The sequence below is a fragment of the Lactuca saligna genome, chromosome 2 (assembly GCF_052625555.1).
Source record: "Lactuca saligna cultivar CGN05327 chromosome 2, ASM5262555v1, whole genome shotgun sequence".
Taxonomy (NCBI): Eukaryota; Viridiplantae; Streptophyta; class Magnoliopsida; order Asterales; family Asteraceae; genus Lactuca; species Lactuca saligna.
The window spans coordinates 166,311,114-166,323,910 of NC_136418.1; the positions used below are offsets into that span (position 1 = coordinate 166,311,114).

Consider the following 12,797-nt stretch of genomic DNA (forward strand, 5'->3'; position numbering starts at 1 on the left):
ACAGGGATCGTGATTGGTGGGGTGAGGTTAGTAGCCAGGCGAAGCCAGCCAGAGTGGTTGAGATGATGTGGGTTGAGTTTGTTCAACGGTTTGATTCGGAGTTTGCACCGCCTATTGAGGTGCAACGACTAGTGAGGGAGTTTCATGACTTGCGGCAGACCACCGAGACTATGGCGGAGATCACCGCCAAGTTTTGGGAACAAGCTTTATTGATCCCACAGTATGCTACAGATGAGGAGATGAGGCGGACCCGATATCATTCCACGTTGAGGGACGATATCTGGGAGTTTGTGAGCTTTACGGGGTTCAATACCCTGAATGACATGATGGAGAAGGCCCGTGAGAGAGAAATGGAGTTGGATACCCACACGAAGCAGAAGACCGAGCAGGCACAGGCAGCGAGGGGTCAGGCTAAGAAGCCTAAGACCTCTGATTCTTCTAGTAGGGGCCAGTGTTCCAAGTGTGGGAGATTCCATAGCGGGGCATGTAGGACAAATGGGATGTCAGGATGTTACTCTTGTGGTCAGCAGGGGCATCTAAGCAAGGATTGCCCTAAGAAGGGCCTAATATGTTTCCACTGCAACCAGACCGGCCATGAAAAGGCCGATTGTCCAAGGTTGCAGGGAGGCGGAGGAGTGGTGGCGGTGCCTGCACCCGCCACCCCGAGGATCACTGATGGCCGTCCTGCTAAGGCGGATACCCCGGCGGTGAGGAGCCGCACGTTTCAACTGACTACTGAGGAGGCTTGGGTCATGCCAGACGTTGTGGTTGCTATGTATCTATTACTTCTCTGCTCATTGTGATTGTATGGATTATGTTTATATCATGTTTGTATAAGGACCTTTTTAGTCAACGGTATGTCTGCGCATGTCTTGTTCGACTCGGGTGCTACCCGATCGTTCGTGTCTCTTGCGCTTAGCAAGAAATTCCGAGACATGTCGTGGACCTTGGATTCCCCACTAGAGGTTGAGATTGCGGATGACCGCACTATTAGTGTTATGAGGGTGTATCGGGACTGTGTCCTAAATGTACTTGGGGAGAGGTTTCGTGTCGACCTAGTCCCAATACCGTTGCAGGGGGTTGAAGGTGATTGTCGGGATGGACTGGCTGGGGGCCAATGGGGCCATGATCGATTGTGAGCTCCATTTAGTCAGGGTTCGAAGCCCAAGTGAGGGAGAACTAGTTATTCACAGTGAGAGGGCCTCGCGGGGACCGACCCTCTATTCGGCTGCGAGGGCTCGAAGGTTTCTACAGCAGGGTTGCACATGATTTATGGCTTATATCTCGGATACAAGGGTAGAGACCACAACGGATGTGGGCAGTGTGCCAGTTGTACAGGACATTTGCGATGTTTTCCCCGAAGAACTATCATGGGTGCCTACGGAGAGGCAGGTGAAGTTTCGTATTGACTTGGTGTCGGGTGCTGCCCCAATAGCAAAGACACCATATCGATTGGCACCACCAGAGATGCAGGAGTTGTCTACCCAGCTTCAAGAGCTATTAGACCAAGGTTTATTCATCCGAGCAGTTCCCCGTGGGGAGCACCGATCCTTTTTGTGAAGAAGAAGGACGGATCTCATAGAATGTTTATCGAATACATGGAACTGAACAAACTAATGTTAAAGAACCGTTATCCATTGCCGCAGATTGATGATTTGTTCGATCAGCTTCAGGGTGTGTCTTGGTTTTCCAAGATTGATCTTCGGTCAGGGTATCATCAGATGAGGATTCGGGAAGAGGATATACCAAAGACGGCTTTCAGGACTCGGTATGGGCATCATGAGTTTGTGGTGATGCCGTTCGCGCTCACCAACACCCTAGTTGCGTTCATGGATCTCATGAACAGAGTGTGTAGGCCGATGTTGGATCGATCGGTGATCTTCTTTATCGATGATATCCTGGTCTACTCTAAGACCAGGGAGCAACACGAGCAGCATTTGAGGGAGGTACTAGAGACCCTGAGGGCGGAGAAACTTTTTGCGAAGTTCTCCAAGTGTGATTTCTGGCTACGGGAAGTATAGTTTTTGGGGCATGTCATTAATCAGGAGGGTATTTCGGTTGATCCAGCCAAAGTTAAGGCTGTAATGCGGTGGGAGGTACCGAGGAATGCATCAGAGATTCGTAGTTTCTTGGGCTTAGTGCGCTACTATCAGGGATTTATCCAGGACTTCTCCAAGACTCTGACCCGTTTGACCAAGAAAAATGTGACTTTTCGGTGGGGTGCGGATCAGCAGATGGATTTCGAGACCCTGAGACGGAGGTTATGTAAGGCTTTGTTCCTAGTACTAGGGTTGTGCATGGGTCGGTTTTGGACCCCAACCCAACCCAACCCGTAAATGATCGGTTTCTGGTTTTCAGAACCCAATAGGGTCGGTCTCTGGTCGGTTCGGTTTCTCGGTTTCTGATATCGGTTTGGGCGGTTTCTCGGTTTCTTGGGTTCAACCCATACACTTACGGTTTCTGGGTTTAAAACCATGGGTTTTGGGTTTGAACCCATTTTCCAGAAATATAACAATTAGTTAAATAACTAAAAAAACACCTAAGCTTCTTTTATTTATTTTTATTTTTTAATATATATATATATATATATATATATATATATATATATATATATATAATCAGTAAAAAGCATTGGGTTTGCGAGTTTGCTGGGTCGGTTTCTCAGTTTTAAAGAGGGGTCGGTTTCTTGGGTTGTTGGGTCGGTTTCTGGGGGCAAAACCGAAACCGATCCCGGAAAGTCGGTTTTTACAAATTTAAAACCCACACCGTCGGTTTTGATTCGGTTTCGGTTTTTTCGGTTTCGGTTTCGTCGGTTTTTGTCGGTTTCTCGGTTTCTTGGTTCGGGTTTGCTCACCCCTACCTAGTACTACCTGAGGGGTTAGAAGATTTGGTGGTGTATTGCGATGCGTCGATCTCAAGACTGGGTGCGGTATTGATGCAGAGGGATCATGTGATAGCTTACACCTCGAGGCAGTTAAAGCCTCATGAGGCGAATTACCCCACTCATGACCTGGAATTGGGGGCAGTGGTGTTTGCCTTCAAGATTTAGAGGCACTATTTATATGGAGTCAGTTCACTATCTATACTGATCACAAGAGTCTGAAGTATTTGATGGATTAGCAGAACCTCAACATGCGGCAGAGAAGGTGGTTGGATGTGTTGAAGGATTATGACTGCAAGATTCTCTACCACCCAGGGAAGGCCAACATGGTGGCCGATGCATTGAGTCGCAAGACGGCGGGGTCCTCGATTAGGGACACCTGTATGAGGATGACTATGATCTCCCCCTTGTTAGATATAATCAGGGAGGCTCGGGTCGAGGGGGCGAAGAAAGAGAACTAGAAGATAGAGAAAATATGGGGGCAATATCCTTTGTTTGTTAAGGACAACCGCAGACTATTGACTCAGTGTGGGCGAGTATGGTTACCAGTGACAGGGCGAGTAAGGAAGAAGCTACTAGAGGAAGCGCACAAGTCCAATTTCTCTATACACCCAGGGGCTACGAAAATGCATAGGGACTTGAGGCTGAGTTATTGGTGGCCTTGAATGAAGCGAGAGATCGCCTGGTTTGTGGAGCGGTGCTTGACCTACAGGAAGGTCAAGGTCGAGCATCAATGGCCTCATGGAAAGGTTCAACCACTACCCATCCTCATGTGGAAGTGGGAAGAGATCACCATGGATTTCATCACAAAGTTGCCTAGGACAACGAGGGGATTGGATGCTATATGGGTGATTGTTGACAGACTGACAAAGAGTGACCACTTCATCCCAATTTCCGAGAGTATATCCACGGAGAAGTTGGCAGATATTTATGTATGCGAGGTGGTGGCTAGACACGCGTTGCCCGTGTCTGTGGGCACTCACGAGGAACTGGGCACTCAGCTACATTTCAGTACGGCATACCAGCCACAGAGCGATGGTAAGAGTGAGAGGACGATCCAAACAATGGAGGACATGCTTCAGGCATGCATACTGGATTTTGGAGGAAGTGGGGATTCATATCTCTTGTCAACAAAGTTCTCGTACAACAATAGTTATCATGCTAGTATTGATCGAGCCCCATTCGAGATGCTATATGTTCGGAGGTGCCAGACTCCAGTGTGTTGGGACGAGGTTGGACATCGGGTCATGGGGAGCACCGAGGTGATGCTCAAGACTACCAGATTGATTCAGCAGGTGCGCGACCGGTTACAAGTCGTGCAGAGCCATCAGAAAAGTTATGCTGACCGACGACGTTCGGATCTCGAGTTTCAGGTGGGGGGTTTAGTTTTACTGAAGGTTTCACCCTGGAAGGGGATTATCAGGTTTCGGAAGAGGCAAGGTGGCATATCGCTTAGAGCTGCCAGAGGAGCTTAGTCAGATTCACAACACCTTCCACGTGTCTCAACTTCGAAAGTGTGTCGCTGATGAGTCCGCAGTCATCTCCTTGGATGAAATACAGGTGGATGGGAGCCTGAATTATGTTTAGAAGCTAGTCGCCATCTTAGACAGGAAGATCAAGGGCCTTCGACGCAAGGAAGTGAAACTGGTAAAAGTGCAATGACGGCATCATAAGGGCTCCGAATGGACTTGGAGCCAGAGGAGGAGATGCGAGAGCATTACCCTGAACTGTTTTCAGCGGCGGACTTCGAGGGCGAAGTCTAGTTCAAGTGGGGGAGGGTTGTAACACCCAAAAGTTGGTATGTCTTGTGACCCTCGAGAATTCACACTTTGCATTTTTGGTCCCTTGAGTACGTTAGGCGTACCTATGGGTACACTTAGCATACTCTGCCTAAGTGATCGCGGAGGAGCCCTGCGTACGCTGGGCGTACACGTTAGAAGGACTAAACCCTAAATCCCAGACTTGTTCCCTATTTAAACGCCTTTTGGCCTCTTGGACCAAACCCTATCATTCTCTTTAGCCCCAGTTCTTCTTCCTACAACTGAGTTAGAGTGTGAGTGAGTTTTGGAGCCTAAAAAGAGGGTTTTGGTGGTTATTTTAGAGTTCTTTCAAGAAGGAGAGTTGTTAAGCAAGCTTGGATCAGTTGGGTGCTTCAAGGATCTGCTTTTGGGTCATCTTGGCTTTTGTAGGTAAAAAGCTTGTACATTTCCTTGTAAATATTGAGATCTAGCTAAGGTTTTCTAGTTTTGTCCCTTTTGTGGGACTTTAGACCTCTTTTGGAAAGATACGCAACTCCATGAGAGGAGAATGGCAGATCTGAGGTCCCTTGGTCGTTTTGAAGTATAAAAATGGAGTCTTGATGGATGTATTGGTCACATGCATGGGTTAAGGGCTTTGGAAAGGTCTTAATGAAGGTTTTGGGTGTATGGGAGGCATGAAAAGGCATAAAGTTGGAAACTTTATGCCTTAGGACGTATTAATCAGCTCAGATCTGGCTTTTGGACATAAAGAAATTGAGTATTAAGCACTTAATGGAGAAAGTGCTTAGTTTGGAAGAGCGATACGCGTACTCAATGTACGTTGCGCATAGTCCTTAAAGACCCGGTACGTTGCGCGTACCAGAGTGGTACGCCGAGCATACGCACTGTCGTTTGGGCCGGATTTGTTTTGGGCCTTTGTGCTCTTGGGCTTCATTTTGGGTAATGGGTTGGTTATATTATGTGAATTATGGTCCATTTCTTTTGTTATGGGCCATGAATACTTTGGGTGGGCCTTTTTTGTCCAAAAGGCCCATTAATGGTTTTTGGATTAAGACTTTGGACCCATTAGCAAGGGAAGGGTATTTGGGCCTCATGGAAGGATGTGGGTTTGGGTTTTCCTGGATTAATTTAAGGTCCTAACATTGATTAATATAAATTGTCCAGTTCGAGAGGTTGCAGACTGTTAGGAGAGCAGCTTGTGTGTTCAGCAGATTGAGGTGAGTCTTCTCACCATACCTATGGGTCTAAGGCACCAAGGCCGGCCCATTATGTGTTTATGATATATGTGTTAGTTACTCTGTGATTTGATATGATATGTGATTGTGTGTTTTGCATGAAGACCCTAGGGGGAGCCCGTAGCATTGGATGTAAGACCATGTAGGGTAGCCCATGGCATTGGATGTAAGACCATGTGGGTAGCCATGGCAGTCCTAGGTAAAGACCATGTGGGGTAGCCCATGGCATTGGATATAAGACCATGTGGGGTAGCCCATGGCAGTCCAAGGTAAAGACCATGTGGTGTAGCCCATGACAGTCTTCCTGATTTTATGTATACATGGCTTATGTGATATGTGTGTAGCTTTGATTAACTACTAGGATATGTGTATGTGTGGTGTGTGGTATGCTTCGCGGAACTCACTAAGCGTTTCACTTGCATGTTGTTGATTTGTTTTAAGTACATCGGAGCCCAAGGGCAAGGGAAAATGTGTTTGTTAATTTAAATGAAAATTCTCCTTGAAAATTTGGGTCGTTACATAAAAGGTTGTGTGGTTACAAAAGAGTGAGAAAGGGTTCCATGAGTGGAACAAAGTGAGTAGTTTATTTAGAGAAACTTGACATAATCCGTGAGGGATTAAGTGTAGAGGATCCATAAGAGATCATTGTAATTCTCGAGGGGATTCAAGAAAAAGAGTAGTTTTTAGAGGATTCGTGTGGGATCAAAGTGAGGGGACATAGTCTGGATGGTTGTACTTCGGTAAGTTAGAATTAGGTTGTCCCATATATGATGGGTGAAGCTATCATGGATAATTAGACTGGTTGGGTCTAAATGAGAATAAAGATATAGAAGATAAAAATAGATGGGACGTAGAGAGAGGATGAAGTATGCATTAGAATGGGAAGAGAGTATGAGGTGAAAAAGAAAAGGTCATAATAAGAAGTGTAAATAGAGTAGAACAAGAGGAGCAAAATGAGGTGAGAAGAAGGAATGAGAATAGTCGGGGAGAGGCTGACATAAAGTATGAATAGAGTATGAGACGAGTGTAAGAATAGATGAGATGGCATGAGTTGATATAGAGTAAGAGTAATAAAAGAAAGAAAAGAGTAGTCGAGTATGAATGCATGAAAACATATTAAAGTATAACTCACTAGTCCTGTGGTCTGATGTTGTAGATTCTTTCATGTTTTGCAGGCTCAGGTGGTAGCCGTTGTACAAGAGTATGTAGGAGCACAGAGACTTGGACTAGAAGTATTTTTTATTTTTTAGTGTACCCTTGTTGCTTAAATTTTGAGTATGATTTTATTGTAAACCCGATATAGCCTAAGATATAAAGTGTTTTTGAGTTATAGAATTATGTATTTGTTAGAAAACACTGATAACCCTGGATAATTAGATGAGAAAAATGTGGGTCATTACAATCACAGTGACATTCAAATGCCAAGCACACCATTGATGGTTATTTAACAAACATTTGGATCTCTTTTAACGTTAACCATCTGACTTGGTTTTGGTTGTTAGGGGATAACGAAAACATTGAATTTAACGTTTACAATTAAGCAAACATTTACTCTCAAAAGAGATGACGCTCTCAACACAATAGTAGAAACACCAATCTTCAAGCAAACCTTCCCGAGCATAGATAAAAAACACATATCTCATATCAAGAAATGCATATCATCACAAGATTTGATATAGAAAAAATATTATGAATGGAAAACATTCTTCACCGAGTAATATATACATGACGAGGAACAAGAAAACAACAAATCAAAAAAATATGACACTATAAACCAAACAACAAAAAAACTCAGAAACCCGAGTTTTAAAAATAGAACAAACAAAAAAATGAATCAAAGAACACTGTACGGCTCAGATCACACCAAAAACACGATTAAATTGCAAACACAAGCTAACTCTAGCTCTGATACCATGTTAAACTCATAAAACTCACTTTTATTAATACGTAATAAAACATGTATATTTGAAACCTCACTACAATATTCACTCACACTATATCAAATAAGACTCAATAAAAACAATCAATAACCACTAGAAGAAGAATCAACAGAACTGTATGAACAAACCCTAATCAAAGCAGAGAGAAAACTAGAAGAATCAACAGAACTGTGTGACCAATGTCTTCTAAGATCTTCACATCTCATTGAACCATAACAAAAAAAAACATGTAATTCTTTCCTCTCAATGTCTCCATTCATCTCCTCATCATCAATCGTTCCTCCACTAGTCATCCTCCTTTCGAACGATCACAAGAATCACCGTCCACTAGATGCACCGACCACCAAACGCACCAAAAGCTTCGACCTCCACAACCATCTACGAATGCAAATGCTTCCTTCTCCACATGACGTCTTCCTTCTGTTCTACGAATGCAAAAGCTTTGAAATCAATTGTTTTATGATTTTTGAAGAAACACATCTGATTTCTGATTTCTATAATATCAATTTTTTTTTTTTCAAAATCTGATTTTTTTGATGGGATGTTTGGTAGATGAGTTTTTTTCATGTTTGTTTATGCTAATCTGATTATTTTGGGATGTTTTCAAAATCATTTTTTTTTCTTTTTCAAAATCAAATTATGCTATGAGATGGTTGATGTCTGTTTAAAGTTAGATGATTGTTTGTTTATACTAAAAATTAAATTATCATTGTTGTTAATGGCTTAAGACATCAAAAATCAGATTTTTTTTTGATATTAGTAATGACTCAAGAAATCAGAAATCAGAATTTTAAAGTTTTGGTATGTAGACGTTCAAAAACAAACAAACTTCTTATTGCACACTGCAGACGTTTGGTTCGCATGTTCGGCTACAGAGGGTTACAAATATGGTCCACATACTGCAAACGTTTTGGCTTCGAAAAAACAAACAACTAAATTTCAAAGAACGAGGGCACCCCTTTAGTTCCATTCAAAACTTGTGACCACATAACCTCTTTAATGCTCTTTACCTTTTATACTATTCTCCTTATAATATCCTGCACTAAACACCTTAAGTTAATAAAACTCGATGTTAATCTTAATCTTGAAACATATGTTATTCTCAACAAATGCACTAATCACTAATAACAAAAAGGAAAACATATATAAATTTCTGAGGGTCGATTTTATAAAATATGATATTTGTTTATTTACTCTTTGAATCTTGTCATGAGGGTCCAATTGCAGGTGAGGATATCATAAACTTCGAAGATCTTTGGAGAAAAAATAAACAATATTTTAGTTGTCTTGAAGCAAAATCTCTGGAGATTGTATTTTTACTTAGATAAGAATATCATAAGCTTAGATTTTTTTTTTTTTTTTTTTTTGAGAGTTTTCTAAATATTTAGTGTCTATAAGGATACATAGCGCATTTCTTCTTCTATTTACCCTTCTTTAATAAAACACAAAATTTATTTTACTAGTTCAGTTGGCATTTGGGGATTTTACATTTTAAATTATAGTATTGATCATTAACTGTGTATTTTATAAGATAAATATGATTTATCGAAAAAATATAACCTCGTGTGTTATGATTATAAAAGATGTGATTAATAACTTATATTATCAAGAAAATAATAAATGTATATCTAACAAAAGTTATGATTATAAAAGATGTGATTAATAACTTATTACAAGTAATAACATCTAGCTAAAAGTAACAAAGTTATATATAAATTTGGTGCTTACCTCCTATAAATATCCAATCCATCATCTGAATATTGCAATTTTTGGGCATTTGAACTTGAAAGAAGCAAAAGATAGAAAGAAAAAAAAAAACCTAAACCCTAATTTGAATTTGTGCCACCCTCTTTCATCCTACCACCACCAGCTGTATATATAGCCAAAGATTGTAGTACACTGAAAAAAAGCCTGCTGCCTTTTTGTTTTCTTTTACCCTTCAATCTATCCATCGACATTTCTGCCATTAATCTCTGTGTTTTGACGGGCTTCAAAAGAGACCCCATTTTAGTCTTTGCAACCAAACAACCGGAAAATAAAAAGCTGATTTGAAGTTTTTAAGCCACAAAAACTCGCATACACAGAGAAAGCAAAAGAGGGTCTCTTTGTGGAGCCCCATTTTCACATTTTCCTCTTCGCAATTTGCAGTGCTTGTAGTCGTCTATCCAGTCTAGAGAGAGAAAGACACCCACCCACATATTTTTATAGAGAGAGAAAGAGAGAGTGAGTGTGTGTGTGTGTGAAAGGGTGGGGGGAGATATATCAAATATCACATATATATAATGCAGCAGCACCTGATGCAGATGCAGCCCATGATGGCAGCCTATTATCCCTCCAACAACGTCACTACTGATCATATTCAACAGGTTTCCTTCCTCCCTGAGATACGTTTTCACCTTTAACTTTCTCTTTCACACACCACAATCAAGTCCTCTGTGTGTGTGTCTTGTTGTTGGGTGGATTTGTTCAACTTTATTGATCTTTTTATGTTGCTTTTTTTGGCTTTTGCCTGCCTTTTTCCTGCTTGTTTCTTCATCTGAAACAAGGTTCCCTGTATATATAGACCTTATCATCATATATATATATATATATATATATATATATATATATATATATATATATATATATATATATATATATATAATTTATTGCTCTACTACTTTTGTGTTGAATATCTTTTCACCATACTCAAGTTCTTTGCATGATCTGTTTGTTCATCACTCGTTACAATAACACATGCTTCTTCTTCCTTTTTCGGACTGTAAAAATGCAAACTTTCTGTCGAATATTTTATGGGTTGTTGTTTTCTTTATCTTTTATTGGGTCTTCCATTGTTGCTTTTTTCTCTTGCTTACTGGGAAACTTAAACAAGAGAATAAAGTTTTGAGCTTTGTGTACCTTTGGGTTTTCTTTATAACCGGCACAGAAAACAAGAATTGAACCCCAACCCAAAAGGTCATGTGACCTAGCTAGAGCCAAATACCATTATAACCTAAATCGGTTTTTGAAAAATATTCACTTCACAAGTTCAAGAAAGTCGATATAGTTTTGGACATGGAAGTCTTTTTGTTTAGGGTTTGAGTGTGGTGTAAAGAAGAGTCGAGAAAAGAGAGGCTAAGGTTTCGTATTCACAAAAAATAAAAAATATTGGACAAGGAGTCGTTTTTTAATGATTAAAACTGTCCGAAATTCCAAAAAAGGTGCATTTCAATTCCGTCAAGTGGACTTTTTTTGGAGATTGCATGAAATATATTCTCTTTCCGTTATAAAAAAGCATAAAGTTTTTTAATTTATTTGCGAATATGATTCGAATGTGCAGTTTGAATTAAATATTAAATAAAATTAGCTCCCCTTCTTGGTAATGGGTTAATAAAGATTCGTCATTAAACATTCTTTATTTGCATCAATCTCTGTGCTTTTGTATTTGATTTGCTATCTTGATTCACATGACATGTTGTCTTTTGTGGTCTAGGCATCTTATTACCAGATTTCATTACGCAACAACAAGATTATTTTATATATATGTTGTATACAATATCCCACGTCCCTCTTTTTTTTTTTTTTTTGTGTACGTTCTCCATATAATCAAATATAATTTGGTTAATATGTGACTGATATATTAATTCTTTGTTGTTGGTTTCGTTTATAAGCATTAGTTTTGTTTCATGTATATAATTACTCATGTGCAGTACCTTGATGAAAACAAGTCTCTGATCCTGAAGATTGTTGAGAGTCAAAACTCAGGGAAAATGGCCGAATGTGCAGAGTGAGTATTTCTATTTTGGATATGAATTTTTGCTGAAATTGACCAAGTGTATTCTGGTATATCAATAAATGAAGTATAGTACATTTGTCTTTTGCTAATAAATTATAATGAAATTAATATCACTTTTTTGATTATTGCAGACATCAGGCCAAGCTTCAGAGAAACCTGATGTACCTTGCTGCCATTGCTGACTCTCAACCCCAGGCACCTGCTCTTCATTCTCAGGTAAAAATTTCACTATTCAGATCAAAATTTCATACTTTCCGATGATCCCAATTACATATTTTTTCTTTTTCGATATCACGATTCAGTATCCTCAAGGCGGAATGATGCAGCAGCCGGGAAGTCACTACATGCAGCAACACCAACAAGCGCAACAGATGTCTCCTCAAGCACTCATGGCTGCACGTTCTTCGATGCTCTACAGTCAACAACAGTACTCGTCGCTACAGCAGCAGCAGGCGTTGCATAGCCAGCTTGGAATGAACTCCGGCGGTGGAAGTAGCGGACTTCACATGCTACAGTCCGACAATAACAATGCTGCTGGCGGTGGAACTCATCTCGGAGGAGGAGGAGGAGGAGGAGGGTTCCCGGACTTTTCTCGTAAGCAAGACATTGGGATTTCTGGGCCCACCAATGAGGGGCGAGGTGGTGGCTCCGGTGGTGGTGATGGTGGTGAGACACTGTACCTGAAATCTCCCGACAAAGGTAACTGATCAATGATCACACACTTTGTGTTAGGCAAAACTGCTTTAGTTTCAATCTTTTATGAGTTTTTGTAGTAGCTTGTAGTCTTTTATGGAAGTACGTAGAATGTTCTATATATTTGAATTCTCGATGTTGGGTTGACTTTGAAACTGTAACTGTTGATCTTCGTGTTCTTTATGTTTTGGGACGATGGATCATATGATAGTCTATTTTGTAAATTTGTAGCTTGTCTTTCTCGTGGTTTCTTTATTTTTATACAAATTGATATTATCAAATCGTTCGTCAACATGGACCAAATAGACCCTGTTAAATCGGGTCGGGTCGAGTCAGATTGATTGGCCAAATTTTGAAGACAAACAAGAAATTCAAAACATATAAACAAAAACTGAGTCTTAATACTAATCGTGGGTTTAGACACATGCTAAGGCCAAAATGATGATATAACTACGACTCTTAACAATATCTCCCACTGAGCAACTATCTGTATGAATTCCACTCTGCAATATC

At 40.6% G+C, this 12,797-nt stretch overlaps 1 protein-coding gene and 1 long non-coding RNA gene across 3 annotated transcripts; one reads left to right on the forward strand and one right to left on the reverse strand.

Moving 5' to 3' along the window:
* Window positions 1-7,817: 7,817 nt before the first annotated feature.
* Window positions 7,818-10,341, reverse strand: LOC145032618 (uncharacterized). 2 transcript variants are annotated; one of them, XR_013677175.1, is made up of 3 exons: window positions 9,545-10,341; window positions 8,646-8,853; window positions 7,818-8,241 (listed from the first exon to the last, which is right to left on the reverse strand). It is a non-coding gene; the product is annotated as an uncharacterized LOC145032618 (long non-coding RNA). The 2 variants fall into 2 exon arrangements; XR_013677176.1 differs by having other exon boundaries at window positions 8,646-8,858.
* Window positions 9,615-12,508, forward strand: LOC145032617 (GRF1-interacting factor 1-like). Its single transcript, XM_078981492.1, has 4 exons — window positions 9,615-10,182; window positions 11,506-11,582; window positions 11,723-11,807; window positions 11,894-12,508. The coding sequence occupies exons 1-4, from the start codon at window positions 10,099-10,101 to the stop codon at window positions 12,296-12,298; spliced, it is 651 nt and encodes a 216-aa protein (XP_078837618.1). The 5' UTR covers window positions 9,615-10,098; the 3' UTR covers window positions 12,299-12,508.
* The last annotated feature ends 289 nt before the right edge of the window (window positions 12,509-12,797 follow it).